Here is a 21201-nt window from a genome sequence, read left to right on the forward strand (position 1 = left end):
AGCTGCTTTCTGCCGAATCGGAAGGACCGTGCGGTTCTGGCTGAACGCATTCTCACAGACAAACAGACGGGACACTCGAGTTCGGAACCATCGTCCTTCAATAACCGAGCTATAACGGTTATTTCAAATGCAATTAAGCTTCGGCATCCACTCACCCGGCGCTGATGGCGCTGCTGTCGTGACAGCTCGCCCGTCTTTCCTCAGTGTGTGTAATGCGAGGTGTAATGTGTTTTTGTTGTTGTAAAGTTGAGCGTGAGCACGTGGCAGCAAATGAAAACAAAACAAAATATGATAGAATTCAGGAATTCTAACGGTGATCCACAATCCAGGCTTTGCGGGACAAGTTTGGGGCAGTTTCGACCAGGGTCAGATGCCCCACTATTAACCCGGTAGGCCTGCCGCTGCCGAGGCTGCTGATGAGGCGTCCGCTACTGCGGAGGAAGCCAGATTGTGTGGTGAAGTCATCTCCTTCGAAGCAACCTTGGAGCAATTGCTGCTTAAATTGCTGCTGCTGGTCGTCCTTTTGGCGATGTTGCGTCGATCGTGAGCGCCACTCAATCTTCATCCACAGTTGTTCTGTTTCGATGTAAGAGTTTGCGGCAGCGTTTTTTGGAATCTCTGCGACTTTTTTCATCTCATTCGTCACTTTTTGCTGTTTAACGCAACTTAACTACTCCGTGGACACGTTTCCCTCGGATGTTTCGAAACGCCCATCGTTGGGATAAATTCCGGTAGATTTGAATTGATTTTTTTTTCTATTTCGGCGGCCACTACTGGTGTTTTCGTAACTTATATCTTGTATCTTGTTGATCAGGTGTAATGGTTCGAGGTTTCGGGAGAGTAGTAATGTTGGACAGTTTTTGGGAGCAACGGGGAGGACCAGTGGTTTGGTCTCTGTCGTTGCGGTTGTGATGCGTCGTTGCTAATGCTGCCGCATGGTTTGGCCGTCATCTTCGGCCGTCGGTGTTAATGTTTATTTTTATTTCATCGAGTACTGACGATAAGCAACAACAACATTATTTAAATCAGCTGTTGATGTTTACAATCGTTAAGGCTTGATTGTCTCACGCATACACTGACATGACACATGACATTAATGGGTTTGTATTGGTATGTTTGGGCTGCGCTTCGGCATAAGCTCACCAGGCAGCACTGGCGTCGCCGTGATTTGGTGGTTTGATGAAGGACGATGATTTTCAAAAAATATTTGTATGGAGAGTCACGTCTGTTTGTCTGTGGCATTCTGGTGGTAGTAGCAGAACAGCAGTATGCTCTGAAAAAGAACGCGTACGGTTAGATTGAGGGGAAAATCAGGAGCAACACGAGAAAAGGGCGGATAAGCATTTTGACATCTAGAACTATTCTGCAAATTTCGAGCCAACAGGTAACTTTTTCACAAAACTCGATGTCTTAAACGATAGCTGGCCTTCTCAGCTACCATCTAACATAGCGAGTTTTGTTAAATAGTTACCTGTTGTTTCGGAATCTGCAAAATAGTTCTAGCTGTCGAAATGCTTATGCGCCCTTTTCAAATGTTGCTCCAGAAATGGTGTATACGATAAGTTCGATACTTGCCACCCGAATATCACACTCAATACACTCTAACGAAAGTTTAGCTGATTCGAAAACCTGACCCGCAAAGTAGCAAGCATTTGGAATGGGCTGAAAGATAAAAGGAATCTGTTACTAAATCTGGTGTCATGCAGCCTGACAAAATTACTCCTAAAAGCACTAATTGAGCAATCCGCTTAAATTTGTTTGCTTATTGCACCTGATGACTAGGGTTAGTGAAATTTCACGATTTCGCGGACAGCGTGAAATCCGCGAAATTTTGCTTTTTCCGCGAAATCCCGTGAAATTTTATGTTTGTGTGAAAATGTTACGATTTAACTAACTATAACTTATCAAACTCAAAAAGCAATAAAAATAATCCCATGAACTACTGTAGAATTAAGCTAGTGAATACCCTGGTTTAGTTACTAACATAGGGTTAGTGTTTTTTACGATTTCGTGGACGGCGTGAAATTCGTGAAATTTATCAATAATCTCGAATCATTTGAAAAAAAAAAACACTTAATAAATATTTCATCCGTAAAGACTATTTAATTAAATTTTATTAATTTTCAATTGAAAAGCTTGAATATATAATATGTATGTCAAAATGATATGAACCAATTTGAAGAAATGTTCAGATTTTTTAGTGTTTTTTAAAAAACTAACTAAATTTAGTAATATTTTCATTCACTGAATTAAAAATATCACTGCTATTTAATTTGAAAGCTATAGTTTTGAGATAAATTAAAAGTATCAAGCTTGATTATTCCAAATAAAATAAAGAGTATTTTCAAAACATATCAAATTTGTTTGTTAGTCCTGTTTAATTTCAACGATATTTATTTGGGTTCACAGCAAAAAAAGTAGTAATCCAGCTGCGTGTAAAAGGCCTGGGTGTAAAATAAATGTTGCATTATTTTATTAAATTCTATGTAATATTACACCCTGGAACATGTAGCCCATCAGTATGACAAACCTTCTCAACCGAAATGTCAAGCTCATATATGCGTTTATCCTTTCAATTCGTCATCGGTCTGATGGCCGAGCGGGCTAAGGCGCCAGTCCTTACTGTTGGTGCTGGGTTTGAATCCCGTCGGCTGCAACTTTTTTTTTGTGTTTACAAAAATTGTACATGCAACGTGTAATATTATGTGTCTTTTTTGACGAAGGTGATGTGCATGCTTTTGCATGCGATTTTACCATCGGATTTTTTGCTGTGTTTATATGGGTGAATGATTTCCGTGAAACTTAAAAAAATTTTTTTTTTGTTTGCTTCTATCATTTAGAACAAAAAACAGCGATTTTGTTAAAAATAATATTATTTTTGCAAATTGATTATAAATTTAGTTTTTTGAAACTGAGCTGAAAACCTTAAAAAATATGTTTAATTGGCTAAATGTTGCAAAAAATTCAATTTATTTTACTCATTTTGAGCATAAGAGTAGTTTCTGTGATTAGGACATATGATTTTCAGAGTTATTTTGACATTTTTCAAGTCCCGCGAAATTTGAGTGAAATTTGGTATTTTAAAATTGAGGTCCCCGTGAAATTTGCAATTTTCGAGCGTGAAAAATCACTAAGCCTACTGATGACACATGTTGCAGTTGCTTACCGAGCTCTGCATTAGTTTAAGCCGATTGTCCATCTTGACCCGCAATTTTTGCGGCACCAATTCCGTCTGGGACGACGTCAGTGGTGCTCCAACGACGACCGCGATTTCCACAATTGGGATTGTTGTCAGACGAATCGAAGACGAGCCTTGCTTTCTGCTGAAAACAAACAATTAGTTAATAACATTACGAGTAATCAACCCAAATCATCTTTACCTAAGGTTAGGCATCGACACCCGTTGAAATCCTGTCACTGGATGAAATCGGACCAGTTCCACCGGATGAATGCCGCTCTTCACTTCGCAGCTCGTTACTCCAGCGCCATTTAATTCTTCTATTTGGCCTCTTTGGACACCGATTCCTTGGAACTCGTTTTCCCGGTTGAAAAAAGTAAATTTTCATAGAACTGCACTCGAGTTTTTTTATTTGGTAAACAAAAACTCACAAGCGATTACAGTCATCGCAGCAGGCTACACTGAACACTTCAAAATAAAACCCAAAACAAACAAACCGAAACAAATTTTACACGCTGCAAGAGAATTAACTGAAATCGTACACGGTCACGAATTCATACCTACTTATTGCAAACTATATTGTCTATTGCACACAAAATAAAAAAAATCATGATATGCTGAGTTTGTTTTTCTACTTTTACAACTGAATTATTCAGTTCAACCCAAACAACACATTTGGGAGCGTTCTTTTATTACGTAACGCAGTTGAGGGGAGAGGGTCGAAGGCTGTCTCATGCTTCATTTTTTTCAATTTTTATGGAAATGTAGTTACGATAGGGAGGAGGTCCAAAAATCTTTTTTTTGCGTTACGTTATTACGTAACGCAAAAAAAAGATTTTTGGAGATTTTTGAACGCTCCTTTTAGTACCTAGTTTGTATTTCTTGACTTTTTTTTGATAAGGTCCTATAAACAAATGTAAACATTGAGTGTATCCCTTTCACACCTTATGTCAAAGTCCATCGGAGTAAGCGGGATACACTCAATGTTTACATTTGTTTATAGGACCTTATCAAAAAAAAGTCAAGATTTAAACTCAAAAAAGTGTATGAAAAAGTGGGGGGTAAAACGAAATCAGCCAATCAATTTTGAAAAATAAAAATTTAGTTTGCACTTTTTATAATTTTAATACGTTTGAAACAACAATATGTAGCGTTTTTTTTTAAAAAAAAGGTCAAAAAAAATATAATTTTTTGCTTTTTGGGTGTTTTTGAAAACATCTGACTCCAAGCGGTCTCATAACACCCAAAAGGCAAATTAAAAAAAAATTAATTGGACCTCTTAAAAAAAAAATAGAATCTTCTTTGAATGATGAACGTACAAAGATATTACTCATTCTCGATTCTAATCAATAACATAACAAATCCAAGGAATTCTAAACCATCTTGTGATAGTTTTCTTTTTATTTCAGCTCAAGATTTTTTTTTATATTTTGTTTTGTTTTTTTTTTTTTGCGGAACTGTAAAGTTTATTTTAAATGGCTATGATTGGAAAATAAAAATGGTAGACATTTTTTTGAAAACTAAAAAATCCAAGGAAAATAGACGACATTGTCAGTTTCATTATATTAAATAAGTCGTTGAACGTGACGTCATTTGACAGTTCATGTGTACCAAACAGGCATGCCAGATTTTGCAGATTTTCGGGCACATCACAAAAACGCAAATTAATTTAACTTGAATAAAAAACAATCTTTTAAAAAACTTCAGCATAAAACCGTAAAACGTTTATCTTTTTGTAAGCAAATTATGTTATAAGAAATCAACGATAAACATGGTTAAACCACAGAGTAACACAGAGCGAGCAGTCCGAAGAAATGTCATTTTATTTTTTGGCTCCATAAGGTTTGCTGGTAGCAGGCGTGCGATGTACCTGCGATGTACCACAAAGTGGAACCAAAAATCAAATGGCAGTAGTGACTCTGTCTTACTCTGTGGTTAAACAATACGTTTGAGCATTGATGCTGTGCTAAAAAATCTCGAATCTGGCATGCCTGGTACCAAAGCGCACACGCACCCATATTTTAACAGATAAGTAAAGCAAAGTAACCCACTTTAACGACCCCCGGTTCTTTTGTGGTCTCTGTTCCAAGTTTCTGCTCATTTCTAGGAGTCCGAAGGTTGTTGGTGGTGTGGTGAGTCACCCAAAACCTCTTTTACGCAAATGGACCAACGTTTACTTCCCCATCCGATAGAAGGCTTTAACAGATACACACGACACGAGTCAAAATCCTAACCTCTTAACCGAGTCATCGTAAAACCTAATTTGGCTTTTTGGCTATATTTTGCCGTGCATAATTGTTTTATGTTATACGACAAAAAGCAAGCATATTATTAAACTTAAAAAAAAGTAACGGAATTGCTCGCTTCATGTGTCAAAAAAAATAAGTTTTACCGTAGTTTAACAAAAAAAAAAGCAATTTGATAATTTGAACTTCATTTTACCTTCCTAACACGATACCCATTTCAACATAAAGTAACGGTTAACGAAAATTTGCGTACTCTGCTTGTCGGAGTTGTAATTGACCCAAATTTTTAGCATGTAAAAATATGCGTGTAGTCCGACACTTTTGACGTTCTGTTTCGTGTTTGAATCGTAGAAAGAGGTTGGGGCTATAGTAAACAAAAAAAGTTTCAATTTCTTTGTCGATTTTTTTAAAATTATCTTATCGCATTTTCTAGCTTAAAAAGTTTTTAAAATTTTAACCGAAAGAGAAAAGTGTTCCTTACCGCCTAATATTTCGGTGACCTAAACCGAATAGGTTACCGTTCGAATGCGAGAAATCGATGGGAATTTTGACGGAAGCAAAGCTGCGTCTTCGAAAAATGATTTAAGGAATTCCAGCTCAGTAGGGATTATATCAAGAAACAAGGCTTAACCTCATCCCACTCCCAGCAAACCGTTCTTTTTCATGTGGTAAGTTAACCTCGCGGTTTCGGTTTAAACAAACCTTCAGTAAGCACTGACAAAATCTCCAACCTCGATGCCAGCAAAATGATACCATATTGCAGATCCACCGGAAACGGAAATAAGTGCGCAAATCTAAGCTAGCCCATAGCTATTCGGCGTAAAAGCTGGTACTTCATTGTCAACTTTTGAGTTCCGGAACCGTTCTGAGGTCTAACAGAATGCATGAGAAATTCAGGTGAAAAAAATTTAATCATTACTTCGAAGAGTAATTCAAGCAAATTCATGTAGACACACTAACGATAAAGTTTAATCAAACAGGACATCCTGCTCACGTCAGTTTATGTTTTACGTCGGGAACGAGCAGGATGCATTGTTTGTTAACACTTCGTCTTTAATTCGTCTCCATTGTTTTGCTTGAATTATGCTAAAGGACTTAAATGTGTGCCAAAAAGTCTATAAACAACATCTTTTATGAAACAAATCAACTTGTAATTCCGTATTAACTTTTCAATCGGGCGAATCAGTAGATGTAAACAAACAGACTATCGCACTTGCTCTAGTGATAGTTCGTTCACGTTGAGTAAGAATAGGATAGGCAGCTTGTTTACATCTGCGGATTCGCCCAATTGAAAAGTTAATACGGAATTGTAGACTAACCTTTCATTTAGCGACTTATGTTGAATGCTTACCAATGTTCAAAACGTCACTGATTTGAAATTTTACTAGCAATCAAGTTCCAGCCCCTCAAATCAAACTGCTTCCGCAACCTTCTCCGAAGTGCAGTTGTAACTATCGTTACTATTCGGTAGTCGAAAGAATTACAGCCACTAATGACATCTATTAGGATATTTTCCACTAAAGTCTAGCTTTGACATGGTAATTGATCGGAAAACACTTCCACTTTGCTCCGCGCGAAATATCAAAAACGAATCGAATGCTTTGTTTTGGTTTGCTGTCATTCGCAAAACAGTTTGCAATTGAAATTTAAATGTCTTTTAAGTTTACATCTAGCAAATTTTACATCGGAAATGTGTTTACATTTCTTTCACATTTTCAAATTTTTGTTTTTCCAGAAATAAAAGTTCAATTTAAATGAAATTCATGCATTACATCGAATCTCATTTTACATTGAGGCTCTTTAAATGCAATTCAAGTTTTTACATTGAATTTCAAATTTACATTGAGCACGTTTACGTTCAAAACATGGTTTCAGTGCTGGGTAAATTTACATTTTTTTTCTGTGTAGGAACATACAAAAAATGTAATAAGCATAGTTTCTCATAAAACTAAAGTTTCCAGATCATGAAAAAAAGAAAATCAAAAAATTTTGCTGTAAAGAATTAACTTCAATAAAGAATCTGTAAATTTGCACAATTTATGAAATATCCTCCCACTAAGTTGACACAGGTGAAGTTAGTTCAACGAAAGTCACATCATTCGGTGCAGTTAGAGGGTGACGATTCTCGAGACTTTCAATTTTCCGGGAATCGATAGTTGAATTTGACCATTTCCCGGGAATTCCGGGGACCGGGAGTTTATTTTGACTATGCCAATATTGCCAAAAATGTTAAATGAAAAGTTGAAAATGTGTTTCTTTCCAATGAATTCAGTTACAACTGATTCATACAAATTATGTGAAATGTTAATTTAAGTTGTCTCATTATTTTGATGAACTTTATAAAACCTTTTGATTTTTTTCTGAGTATAGCTGATATATAATTTCCCAGTATAAGTAATTTTGCAATATAATAAACAACGACTCAAAACAATAAATTAAACAGTTTTATTTTTGAAATTTTTAAGGTCAACTGGGTATATATTCATTGGTGAAATATTTACAGTTATCAGGAAAACCCAAATGTCCACAAAAAAAAAACAGTTTATAATACAGCAATTCCATTTCAAAAGAGGCTAAACCGAAAAAAAGTTCTCCGATCGTTCTCGAAATTTTTCTGGGGGTTCCTTGGCCAAAACAATTAGACCCGTTTTTTATTTGGCCATTAAGGTGACCTACATTATGCTAGGTTGGTTCGAAATATGGCAATTTTCGTCATTTTTCGCAAAAACCATTTTTTTCAAAAAAAAATCATATCTCTGCGTCATTTCATCCGATTTTAAGCTGTCTTAGACGTAAAAGAAAGGTGATTAGTTTGGCTATTTGAGAAAAATCGTAAAAAATCAAAAATCAAGCTTAACATTCGAAATAGTCGTATGAAAACTTAAAATGGCGTTTTCATCGTGTCTGGATCAAAGAGCCTATGTCTTAAAATATTTTTATTGGATTCTTCGGAAAATTTCACATCTATATATATAAAAAATTTCGACGGTTTTGTTCGAACGCGAATCAATTCAACACGGAACGTCGGATCAAGGTGCTCTTTGTTGCGTTGGGTTCGTATAAGCCTGTGGAAGGTTCTTACGCCAAAAAGTTACAACTTTGGCCAATCTGGAAACGATTCCGGAATATCTGCAGATTGTATGGGAAAAGCTGAGTAAAATCAAATTTTGATCACAGGAGGCTGAATTAGCAAAGAAGCAAGAAACGTCAGGAAACCAAAAAAAGGCAGGACGAAGTTTGCCGGGAAGAGCTTGTAACATATAAAAAAATGGTGATGGCGCACCGTACGTTTCCGAGATATGATTTTTTCAGTGTCTTGCGAACCTTCGAGGTGAACGGACACTAGAGCTGCGGTATTTTTTTTTACTACCTAAGCTCAGAGTTATTTCAAACAAAATTCACAGTCTTTTTAAAGACTACCTGAGTTACTTTCCAAAATTCTAAACAGTCTTTTCAAGACTAACCCCACCTGAAATTTTGTTGTATTTTACAAACGAAGCCATCTTTTTAAGAGAACTTTGATTGCAAAATGCGTCAAAACAAAGGTAAACGCAAATCTTCTGAAGATTTGGTCGTTACGTCGGTGAAGCGTTTGAACGCTAAATCGGCTAACGGAAACAGAAAAAGAAAACAGCCTCTTCTGAGGTCTGATTCTGATTCTGAAAGTGAGGTCAATCCTCCAATTCCATTGGCAAACGGTTTCGGTGTTTTATCCGAAACTGTTGACAAGGATCCTTCTCCTCGTACTGAGCCTACTGCCGTCGAGAAACGAGTAAAGGCTCCGCCAATTGTAGTGACTTCCGTCTCCGATTTGGCCAGCTTTCGAACGCAACTGAAGAATTGCAAGGAAACTTGCAATTTGAAGGTTTCGTTCCAGCTTGGTCGAAGAGGAGAATGTCGCTTGTTGACGGAATCTTTACAAGATCACCAAACTTTTGTTGGTTATTTGAAAAACCACAAACACAATTTCTACACGTATGAGACCAAGAATGCTCGTCCATTCAAGGCGGTCCTGAAAGGTCTCTCCAACGACTTGTCGGTGGATGAGATCAAAAACGAACTTAAGGTGTTGCTTGGCTTTGCCCCATCCCAAGTAATACCAATGAAGAAAAAATCAAACGGGAATATTTCTCGCTTTGGTTTGACTTTACAATTTTATCTGATTCATTTCAACAGAAATGAAATCAACAATTTGAAACTTTTGGACAAAGTTCAGTTTTTGTTCCATGTACGGGTAAAGTGGGAGCATTTTAAGAAACATGGCGGTAATGGCCAGAATCTGACCCAGTGCCGGCGTTGCCAGGCATTCGGTCACGGTACTGATCATTGCGCCATGGTTCCAAAATGCATGGTTTGCGGGGATTCTTCTCACGACAAGGACAATTGTCCCGTGAAAGAAGTCACCCAATTTAAATGTGCAAATTGTGGTGGAAATCACAAATCAAATTTCTGGTATTGCCCCATCAGAAAAAAGGTTTTGGATTCTCGTGCTAGGTATCAGCCGAAATCCAAACCGAAATTTTCTCAAAGTCAGGTTGTACCTGCATCTTTAAATCAAACGTTCGTGCTGTCTCACTCGAACAATGCTAGAAATACCCCTACCGTGGAAAAGTTAGGTAACACTAATGGTATTTCTTATGCCAACGTCGTTTCGGGTTCGGGTTCATCCACGAATTTTAAATCCTCTACCATTCTTCCTGAAATTGGGCAGGTACCTCAAATTTCATTTGAAAATGTTTCTACTGGCAACGCTTTGGGATCTTCTGATCTCGGCGATGTTACGTTTGAAAAAATGACTTTTTTGCAAAACTCACTGTTTGGTTTGATTCGAAGGAGTCTGGCAACATTGCCCCCGTGCGGTTGGTGGCTTCGTGGTCCTCCGGTTTTCGAATGAATTTGTCGTGTTTTCGGGAGTTTCAGGGGACGGTTGTGTGTTCAAGTCGTGGATAGTCTGCCGGGGCTGCTTGAGAAAGTGAAAGTTTTTCGAAAACAAAGTTTTAAATCGATTTTCCTCCAAAAAATGCTTAAAGATAAACAGTGTTTTCTTTCTTTGTTGCCCATTGCACGCGGTCGGTGCGTTGCAAGCATCAATCTTGCATGCAAGTGCCAGCTTTTAAATGTAAGCTTCGCTTTCCTGCAGGGTTGGCCGCAAGTGGCGTTTCCGTCTTTGTTGTGATGGGGGAGCGAGGGTCGTCGTGCGTTACAGGAGAGCTTTTAGGTCAGGGATGCCAGCTAGTGTTTTTGAATATCTGTACATTCGAACTGTTATGTTTGTACAAGCTAGCAATGAGAAAAAGTGAACAAAATAAGAAATTTAATGCAAAAGAAACTTTTTACGCCCGTTTCTCGAGTACGAATCACTTGTTTGGACATCTGTGCAACGGAAGAAAAAATATGCAGCTGCTCTTGTGGTTTTGATAAATCAACCAATGAAGGATGACTCCCGTGAGTTTGTTCCGTGTTAATGCCTGGTGTGTGTGTGTGTGTGTGTGTGTGTGTGTGTGTGTGTGTGTATGTGTGTGTGATTACTTGCGTGATAAAAATACAAAATATGCTGTTTTCTAGCGCCGGCAGAATTCTTCAATATGAATCGCGCGTTTAAAGCAATATCTCCTGTTGGATTATTAACCTGAATTTTCATTAACAATGTTCATGTTCTATTCAAGAATTGTGTTCGGATTAGATTATGTAGGTTTCGCAATTTTTATTTTTTTATATACTTTCTTTAGTCATCTTGAACGGGATTTGCAATTGTCGTTATGACTGTGTCAACAGAATTGATTTACTTATAAGATCCTTTATTTCCACAGCCGGCTGTCTAATATTGGATCATAAACAATTATTCGCGTCGGGATTAAAAATTTAAAAATACTAACAACAAACTAAATAGAAACTGATTCGACAGCAACATTTAGTTGCTTTAGAATAAACCTTCAATCGTTAAAATTTTAATTCCGCACATTCACTAAACGGGAAATGTCTCAACAGCAGCATCCGATTGCTTGCCTTGAGAATAATAGTTTATCCGTTAATCTCACTTATGCCAATGGTCGTATCGCTTGCTTAGGGCGAATCCCAGACCTTTACCTATCACAACTACCAACTCCCCGCGACACTTACGCAACCCTGTTGTTTAAATTCGATCAAATTTGGTCAAACGGTCTATTTGGTCGAGTTCCACAATAGGGTTGGGAAAAAGAGCCTGCGGTTTCGCTACCTTTTTCTAAGTAAGTCAAGCATCAACATTTCCCGTGCTCCGCATCCTTTTTCCTTCCCGGTGAATGGTGGAGATGGGAGCGGCCGGCAATGGATGGCTTTCATGGTGCTGCCTGTCCTGTTCTGGTAGAATTGGTTTTAATTCCCTTTAATCAATATCTAAGCAACCTGGGCTGGACAATCATCACATATACATGACGAAATCCAGTCTGCAACCCGCTAAGATCACCATCTCCATGCGAATGCGAATGCGAATGCGAAAAACTCACTGTTTGGTTTGATTCAAACAATGAGTAATGCTACATCCATGATGGAAGCAATCCAGATTGGATTAAAATTTGCGAATGATGTTGTTCTTACCCTGAAGTTTAATCATGGATCTAAGTAATTCTATCAATATTATGAATTTTAATGCTCGCTCTTTAAAAGCGAAAGAAAATGAATTTTTCAACTTTTTACGAGTTCATAACGTGCATGTTGCTGTTATAACCGAAACATTTTTAAAAACTGGCACTTATTTGAAAAGTGATCCAGATTATAAAGTTATAACCAATAACAGAATGAATCGAAATGGCGGTGGAGTTGCAATAGTTATCCACCGTAGTATGACTTATAGCACGTTACGTGACTTTAAGTTAAAAGTTATTGAAAGTTTGGGCATTGAACTTGAAACTTCTTTTGGGAAAATTATGATTGCAGCTGCATATTTGCCTTTCCAATGCACTGGGGAAAATAAAAATTATTTCAAAGGGGATTTGAATAAACTTACTCGGCATAGATCTCGATTTTTGATCATCGGTGATTTTAATGCCAAACACCAATCTTGGAATAATTCAAAAGTAAATTCCAATGGTAAAATTCTATTCAGAGATTGCACTTCTGGTCTTTATTCGGTTTTATTCCCGAATGGGCCAACTTGCTTTTCTTCTGTTAGAAATCCATCAACAATTGATTTGATTTTGACAAATCAAAGTCAGTATTGTGGTCCTTTAGTGACTCATGCTGATTTTGATTCTGATCACCTTCCAGTAACTTTTTCACTTTCTCATGAAGCAGTTACCAGACCCAATAGTTCTGTGTTTAATTACCACAAAGCTAATTGGGACAGGTATCAGCATCATATTGAGAATAATTTAAATCATGATTTTGTTTTAGAAACCAAAGCTGATATTGATTCAGCCTTGGAATCTTTAACTAATGCAATTTTGGATGCTAGGAATATTGCTATTCCAAAAGTCCAAGTCAAATTTGATTCTCCCATTATTGATGACGATCTTCAGCTTTTGATTCGTCTGAAAAATGTTCGCCGAAGACAGTATCAACGTTCTCGTGATCCTGCACTGAAGCGAATTCAAAAAGATTTGCAAAAGGTTATTGACCACAGATTCACTCTCCTGCGAAATGAAAAGTTCGCAAGAGATGTCGAACAAATTAAACCTTATTCCAAACCTTTTTGGAAACTTTCAAAGGTTCTTAAGAAACCTCAAAAACCAATCCCTTCTTTAAAAGATGGTGATAATATTCTATTAACTAATGGGGAGAAAGCTCAAAAACTTGCTCAGCAGTTTGAGAGTGCTCATAATTTCAACTTAAATGTTTTGAGTCCTATTGAAGATCAAATTTCAATAGAATTTCAGAATATTGTTGATCAAGAATTTTCATCAGATGAAGTTTTTAATACAGATCTGAATGAAATAAAATCTATTATCAAAAAATTTAAAAATATGAAAGCCCCTGGTGAGGATGGCATTTTTTACATTTTAATTAAAAAATTACCTGAAGCAACTTTAAGTAGCTTGGTCAAAATTTGCAACAAATGTTTTGATTTGGCATACTTTCCCAGTAGTTGGAAAAATGCCAAAGTAGTTCCGATTTTAAAACCGGATAAAAATCCTGCTGAAGCCTCAAGCTATCGGCCCATTAGTTTGCTTTCATCTATTAGTAAATTATTCGAAAGAATAATTCTTAATAGAATGATGACGCACATTAATGAAAATTCAATTTTCGCTGATGAGCAGTTTGGATTTCGCCTTGGGCATTCAACTACTCATCAGTTGTTGAGAGTTTCAAATTTGATTCGAAGCAACAAATCTGAGGGCTATTCTACTGGCGCTGCTCTTCTAGACATAGAAAAAGCATTTGACAGTGTTTGGCATAAAGGTTTGATTGCGAAATTAAAAAGGTTTAATTTTCCGATTTATATCGTGAAAATTATCCAAAATTATTTGACGGATCGTACTCTGCAGGTATGTTATCAAAATAGCAAATCTGATCAACTACCTGTACGTGCCGGCGTCCCTCAAGGAAGCATTTTGGGTCCAATTTTATACAATATTTTTACTTCTGACTTGCCTGATTTGCCTCCAGGATGTCAGAAATCACTTTTTGCTGATGATACAAGCATCTCCGCCAAAGGTAGAAGCCTTCGTGTCATCACTAGAAGATTACAAAAAAGCTTGGATATTTTCAATTCTTATTTGAAAGAATGGAAAATTACTCCAAATGCTGCAAAAACTCAACTTATTATTTTCCCTCACAAACCAAGGGCTGATTTTCTTAAACCAAAGAGTCATCACATTATAAAGATGAATGAGGTAAATTTAAAGTGGGAGGATAAAGTGAAATATCTTGGACTTGCTTTTGACAAAAACCTTACTTACAAGGATCACATTGAAAGTATCCAGGTTAAATGTAACAAATATATTAAATGTTTGTATCCACTTATAAACAGGAATTCTAGACTTTGTCTCAAGAATAAACTGTTAATTTATAAACAAATTTTCAGACCTGCCATGCTTTATGCTGTGCCGATCTGGACAAGCTGTTGCTTAACCAGGAAGAAAAAACTTCAGAGGATTCAGAACAAAATTCTGAAAATGATTCTGAAACTTCCTCCCTGGTTCAGCACCAGTGAACTTCATCAATTAGCCGAAGTTGACACTTTGGATGTTATGTCCAATAAGATAATTGATGCATTTCGACAAAAATCATTGCAGTCTTCAGCTGCATTGATCCGCTCTTTATATAGTTTATAAGTTAGTTTTAAGGTATCCCTTTTCCCTTTTGTACATGTAGGACCTCCTACATTTGAAATCACTGAATAGCGAAAGCTACAATATTTCATGAATAAATGAAAATTGCTAGTATTTAAAATTGAGGTGAAAAGTCATCGATTGTGATTGGACACTCAATAATATTTGAACTGAATGAATGTACATGGAAGAAAAAAATCAAAATAAATATAAATCAAAAAAAAATAAAATAAAAAAAAAAAAAAAAAAAAAAAAAAAAAAAAAAAAAAAAAAAAAAAAAAAAAAATTATTTTTTCAAAATAAAAACTGAGTTTTTCGACGCGCCACGCGCAAAAACGAAAAAAGACGAAAACGAGAAAAAAACAACTTTTTTCAATAAAACTGCGATAACTTTAAAATTTCGGCGATGACCTATACATGTTTGGGTAGGGGAAATTCTCGTATTTTTGGCAGGTTAAGCACTCGCTCCTAACTGAATCCAATTTGCTGATTTTCACTATTTAAACAACTTATTTTTCAAAACGTTTGATAGAAACTTTCTTGCTCACTTCTTATTGAGCTATTTATAACTCGAGTTCAGCTAAAACGCTTTTAATGAGCTGTAATTGAATGTCAAAGCGCTGATATGGCAACATTAGAGGCACGCTGGAATTAGATGCTGTTCCCCTACCAAAAGTTGCGTCTTTCAATTACGAAAATTTGAAAATTACGAAAAAAATGGAGATATGATTTTTTGAAAATGTGATTTTTGCGAAAAATTACGAAAATTGCCATTTTTCGAACCACCCTAGCACAATTATTAGTCTAATTATTTTGGCCAAGAAACCCAGAAAATTTTGAGAACGCGAACTTTTTCTTCGGTTTGGGTTCTTTTGAAATGGAATTGCTGAATAAACAGAAGAAAATAATTTAAAAATAGAACATTTAATGTTCTTAACAATTTTGAATTTTTTAAATATTTTTTTCTGATTAGTTTATATAATTTTGCTTCGATATTTATAGGTTTAAAATTTCCCGGGAGTCTCGACCGAATTTCCCGGGAATCAAGAGGTTCAAAAATGGTCGATTTCCCGGGAATTCCCGCTCGTCACCCTCTAGGTGCAGTCAACGTCGGTGTCAGTCCAGGATGCGTGACAAGCTACCGCTTAGTACCCTGTAAAAATAATGACAGTTCTCAATCTGAGCCATCAACCAACGAAATCGGGTGCCTCCAAAAACGGCCAATTAATTAACCGACTAAGTTTGGATGCGTATTGTTTACAAAATGGACTTAGCGAAATTATTTGCTATTTTTTCAGCAGAGGAAACAGTGAATTACGAAGTGAAATTTATGGAATGTTGTTTTAATCCATCAAAGGTAAGTTTATACAATGAAATATGTGGTAAACTTTTAAAGGAAAACATCCGGAACCGTCCTGAACTTTGCTAGACACTTCTAGCAGAGCAGGCATGAACTTTGTTTTATTTCCAGATGCCGTAGCCAAATCAAGATTGCTGCCGGAAGAAACCTCCAGGAGTTTTAAGGTATGTAACGATCTTATTGATTATTTGCAGCAGATTGACCAGCTGGTTCCAGCAACGGTTCCCGGAACATTTTTTTTATCAGCCAACTAATTGATTAATTTCGTCAGATCAAGTCGGCTGATTCCGTGTACCGATCCGTCGGTTATCGTCTGTGTTAAGCTTCCATAAGAGTTTGGTGCACCATTGACCGATTCTTCGGCCAACTTCGTCGGTTGATTCAACCGACTAAAACCAACTTAGTTTTGGGAACAGTAGGGTGTTTTTTTTACAGGGTATTTCCCCTGTAAAAATTTTGACAGTTCTCAATCTGAGCCATTAACTAACGAAATCGGGTGGTTACGTAGTTGATGGACTAACTAACCGATTAAATTGGAATTAATCGGTACCATGATTTTAGTTTGCCAACGAATTGGTAGATAAAGTTTATTTTAGTTTTATAGGAATGGTACCCGATTTAATTCAGTAATAAATAGCTCGATCAAGTTGACCTATGTTATGAGTTGTTTTTTTACCAGACTTCGTTTGGTTCAGTTTAGTAAACAAATGCTGCCTTAGTTAGCGTCCAACCAGTAAGAGCGGTAAATTATTTTAGAATTAATTTAGATAAAATCGACAGATTAAAAACGTTGAAATTTAATTAAAGGTACCATAATAATGACGAGTAGGTGGACAACGCGGCGTAATGAGATTAAAAAGAGAAGATATGAGGAGATTGATGAAATTTTTCAAAAACATCTCATCGACGTTCAGTCTAATGTGGACCAGACTGAGACGGGATGCGTAAATGATCCAGTAAGCGATGCAGAAAGCGGAAACGACAAGGGCCATACAATATACGAAAATCTCGAAGGAGGACACGAGGCATTTCCGGAGCAGGAACCGGAGCAGGAATCCGATGTAGATGAACCCTCTGGAGCTAAGTCTACTGTGCCACTGAAGTACCGTTTGGCCCAGTTCGTGTCTGAGTTCCGGCTGAGCGTTGAGGCCACCGCGGCCTTGCTGAACATACTGAGAGATGAAGGCCTCGATGTACCCAAATGTCGAGTAACGTTACTGGAGACACCAAAAATATCAATAATTCCAAAGCGAGAATCACCCGGGGAATATATCCACTTCGGAATCCAGCGCAGCCTTGAAGGCCTTGCCAAAGACCGGAAGATTGCATCGATGATGGAAATAAGACTGGACGTGAACATCGATGGCCTGCCCATAGCCAAGAACGGAAGATGTGTATGGCCCATCCTGGCTGCGTTTCCTTGGGCTCGGGAAATTTCGCCGTTTGTGATTGGATGCTACACAGGGTTGAAGGAACCGGCTAACTTCGATAGCTATTTGATGGATTTTGTAACGGAAGTAAACGAGCTGACCCAGAACGGCATCGTGTTGAAGCGAGGCGAAGTTACTGAAAGATTGAAATTCAGTATCCGGCTGTTTATTTGCGACCGCCCAGCGACCAGTAAAATATGTGGTGTTGTGTCTCATGTTAGTAAGAACGGTTGCCCAAATTGCGTGCAGGTTGGTCGACGAATCAACAACGTAACCGTTTACTCCTCGTTGGTAGGTACGCCACGGGATGACAATTCATTCCGAAGCCGTTTGGACCCAGAACACCACAAGGTGCAGACGATGAGTGGTATAGAAAGAATCGTGGGATTGGACATGGTGAGACAGGTAGGCGTCGATCCAATGCATACCTGTCACCTTGGAGTTACAAAGAAGATTCTAGAGGGCATGCTGGGAAAGGTAAAAAAGGCCGGATACCTTGGCGCGAGGCTATCCAAAGCAAACCGCCAAAAAGCTGCATCTTACTATTCAAGTCTGGCCCCATTCATTCCTACGGACTTTGCTCGACACCCTCGATCTTTTGAGGAACTATCTAATTTCAAGGCAACGGAGTTCCGTCTTTTCGATTCTTATCTCGGAGTTCTGGTGACAAAAAAGTTCTTTTCTCAACAACTTCACGATCATTTCTTGCTTTATTTCTGTGCCATGCGACTTCTATCAATGAAGGACACTCCGAGCGACAAAATCGAGTTGGCCCAAGATCTACTCGGCGAATTCGTCCAGCAGTTTCAAGGGTATTATGGCGTACACAGTCTTACGCACAACGTACACATGTTGCTCCATTTGGCGCAATACGTTGAACTGTATGGAAATCTTCCATCTATTACCGCGTTTCGTTTCGAAAACTTTATGCAACAGATCAAAAGTTTTCTGACTAAAAAGAAACATCAAATTCTACAACAGCTACATAACCGCCTTGCTGAACAGGAAGTTCTAGCGAAGAAAAATGTGAACGTGCAAATTACAGAAAAGTTTAAATTAAAGAAAAACTTGCTGGGTTGTGGATTTGCTTACCGCACGTGCAGTTTTGACGATCAGACGGTAATTAGCGCAAATGGCAGGGATGATTGTGTACTGATCGGAGGAACGCCAGCTAAAGTGCTTGGATTCGCTGAGATAAACGGTACAAAAGGTGCCATTGTACAAGAGTTTTCCAACTTACAACCTCTTTTTGTAAAACCCATTAATTCCAGTGAAATCGGCCTTTGGATTACTTCAAACATCAATGACGAAATTATATTTGTTGAGCTAAACTCAGGTTTAATTAAAGCGATAAAAATTCCTTTTGAATCTGCCTACATAATAATTACAATGTTACACACCGGTTACGATTAATAAAATTAAAAATGTAAAACTTTGATTTTGTTTTTATTTCCTACGGCTTCAACCATTTCAATTATTTCTCTTAGTTTTTATAGTGTCTGCGACCTTTACAAAAGTTTAGCTACTTTCCAGGGATGTCAGTTGGCGAAACAGATTTGTCAAACAAATACAGCATTTCAAAACAAACTTTCTGGCATCCCTGTAACTGTCACTTTGTTCGTTCTTTCTTCTCGCACAGTTCGACCGGCAAGACGTTTGCTGACGTGCTCCTTCGAATAAAATGGCCGACATGGCAAAGTTTTTGCAAAAGCAGTTTGGCGAGATGAAGGCCCAACTGGACAAAGGTAAGTTTGTTGTTTAAAAAGAGATTAAACCTTCCCCGTAAAAAAAAGTCGTAAATCCGTTGTAGAAATCGGCCGACAAAATCGGTTACAAAAACAACCGACTCAACTCAATTTAATCGGTCTATTCGTAGGGTGACTAGAAATCTTACTCCTGACGAATCCCGACTAAATCGGTTAACTGGCTGGTTGTTTTTGATTACCCGATTTCGAAGTGTGTTTCGTTAGGTCGAGAACCGTCAAAATTTTTAACGGGGTTTTCATTTACAAAAAATCTTTTTCAGTTCACAGGGAGCTCATTGAAGTGACGGCCCACGAGCGCACCACCAGGGAGGTCATGGCCACGCTGAAGTCAGACCTGACGGAGGTCAAGTCGATCCTGCACAACATGAAAAATGTTCCGGCACAAAGAACCTTCCCGTTGCGGGACATGTCGGCGGTCGAGACTTTGTGCCGGAAATTTGCTGATGGGAAACTGGTAAATGATATCAAGGCGGAGATCAATTACATCTTCAAAAATGCATCGAAGGAAAATTTTATCCAGGACTTCCTCTCAGATGAGGTTACATGCTTGTACAAACAGGCAGACGACATCAGAAAGTTGAACTTTATGAAACACATAATAAGTAAGTATATTTTTCGTTACAATTTTCAAGTCAACTAACAATATTATTCCATAGACGATATTACATTCACACCGAAGACCAACTTCACGAACATGGTGAACCTCGCCAAGGCCAGGATTTACTCTGCACGTAATCGCCAAAACAAAAAGCTGGAGGAGTCAGCCGCCGTGCCACCCGTGGTTCCCGCGCTGCTCGCGAAACCCGTGCAGCGTACGACGCCTGCGAAGCTCACGAAGCCGGCGACGCCTGCAAAGCTCACGAAGCCGGCGACGCCTGCGAAGCTCACGAAGCCGGCGCCGTCCGCGAAACTCGCGCCGCCCGCAAAGAGAGCGCGTCAGGAAACTGTTGAGGAGGAAGAATGCGACGAAGAGATAGAAGAAGAAGAGGAGCCGGAAGAGTATGATGACGAGATTGAAGGCGACGATGGCGAGCTGGAGTCGCCGGAATTTTCACCGGTGAAAGGTGCTCAGTGATTTTTACTTGTTTGAACTCTCGTTTTAAGTTTTGTTAACGTCTAATCTTTGTTAACGTCGCTCAAATAAACGATGAACTGTTTATATCCTATTTTATTTGAATCATCCGATTAATATATATATTTAGTAGGTTTACGTCAGAAAACGAAACTCGATCTCGTATCTCGATTAATTGACCGATTTCGTTGGGTTCAGAAGAAAAAAAAACAAAATGTATCGACAAATTAACCGACTTAATATAATACCATCAGCCAATTTAATTTGGTTTCGACAGAATCTCTTCTTAGTTTGTTAATTAATTAAACGATTTTATTTGTTTGCGTAGGCCAATTTTATTTGTTTTCGTTAATAGCAGTGACTAAGATAGATGACCAATCAACCAATTTCGTTGGGTTTAGTCGGCCGATTCTGAACCTCGACTAGTCGGATAACGTCTGTGTTAAGTTTCCATAAGAGTTGGGTGCACCATTGACCGATTCTTCAGCCAACTTCGTCGGTTGATTCAACCGACTAAAACCAACTTAGTTTTGGGAACAGTAGGGTGTTTTTTTTACAGGGTCGTGTCGCTTCTGTGTGTCGAGTCCCTTCGATGCATTCTGCACTTTCTCGTTCAGCAATGCCCTGTAAAAAAAACACCCTACTGTTCCCAAAACTAAGTTGGTTTTAGTCGGTTGAATCAACCGACGAAGTTGGCCGAAGAATCGGTCAATGGTGCACCAAACTCTTATGGAAGCTTAACACAGACGATAACCGACGGATCGGTACACGGAATCAGCCGACTTGATCTGACGAAATTAATCAATTAGTTGGCTGATAAAAAAAATGTTCCGGGAACCGTTGCTGGAACCAGCTGGTCAATCTGCTGCAAATAATCAATAAGATCGTTACATACCTTAAA

At 38.0% G+C, this 21201-nt stretch overlaps 1 protein-coding gene across 2 annotated transcripts; it reads left to right on the forward strand.

The window, feature by feature from the left end:
- Window positions 1–16481: 16481 nt before the first annotated feature.
- Window positions 16482–20856, forward strand: LOC120426641 (uncharacterized). Of its 2 annotated transcripts, XM_039591429.2 has the most exons (3): window positions 16510–19207; window positions 19489–19830; window positions 19885–20856. In XM_039591429.2, exons 1-3 carry the CDS (start codon window positions 19144–19146, stop codon window positions 20301–20303), a joined length of 825 nt encoding a protein of 274 aa, XP_039447363.1. In that variant the 5' UTR covers window positions 16510–19143; the 3' UTR covers window positions 20304–20856. The 2 variants fall into 2 exon arrangements, 1 of the variants encoding a protein (XP_039447363.1); XR_005606729.2 differs by lacking the exon at window positions 19885–20856 and having other exon boundaries at window positions 16482–19207; window positions 19489–19626.
- Window positions 20857–21201: the final 345 nt, after the last annotated feature.

Source organism: Culex pipiens, chromosome 2, assembly GCF_016801865.2.
Source record: "Culex pipiens pallens isolate TS chromosome 2, TS_CPP_V2, whole genome shotgun sequence".
Taxonomy (NCBI): domain Eukaryota; kingdom Metazoa; phylum Arthropoda; class Insecta; order Diptera; family Culicidae; genus Culex; species Culex pipiens.

Excerpts from the sequence above, each read along its gene's own strand:
- LOC120426641 (XM_039591429.2), top strand. The coding sequence starts at position 19,144 with ATGGCCGACATGGCAAAGTTTTTGCAAAAGCAGTTTGGCGAGATGAAG. Across the intron at positions 19,208-19,488 it reads GAAGGCCCAACTGGACAAAG|TTCACAGGGAGCTCATTGAA; the intron begins GTAAGTTTGTTG and ends AATCTTTTTCAG. Across the intron at positions 19,831-19,884 it reads CTTTATGAAACACATAATAA|ACGATATTACATTCACACCG; the intron begins GTAAGTATATTT and ends ATTATTCCATAG.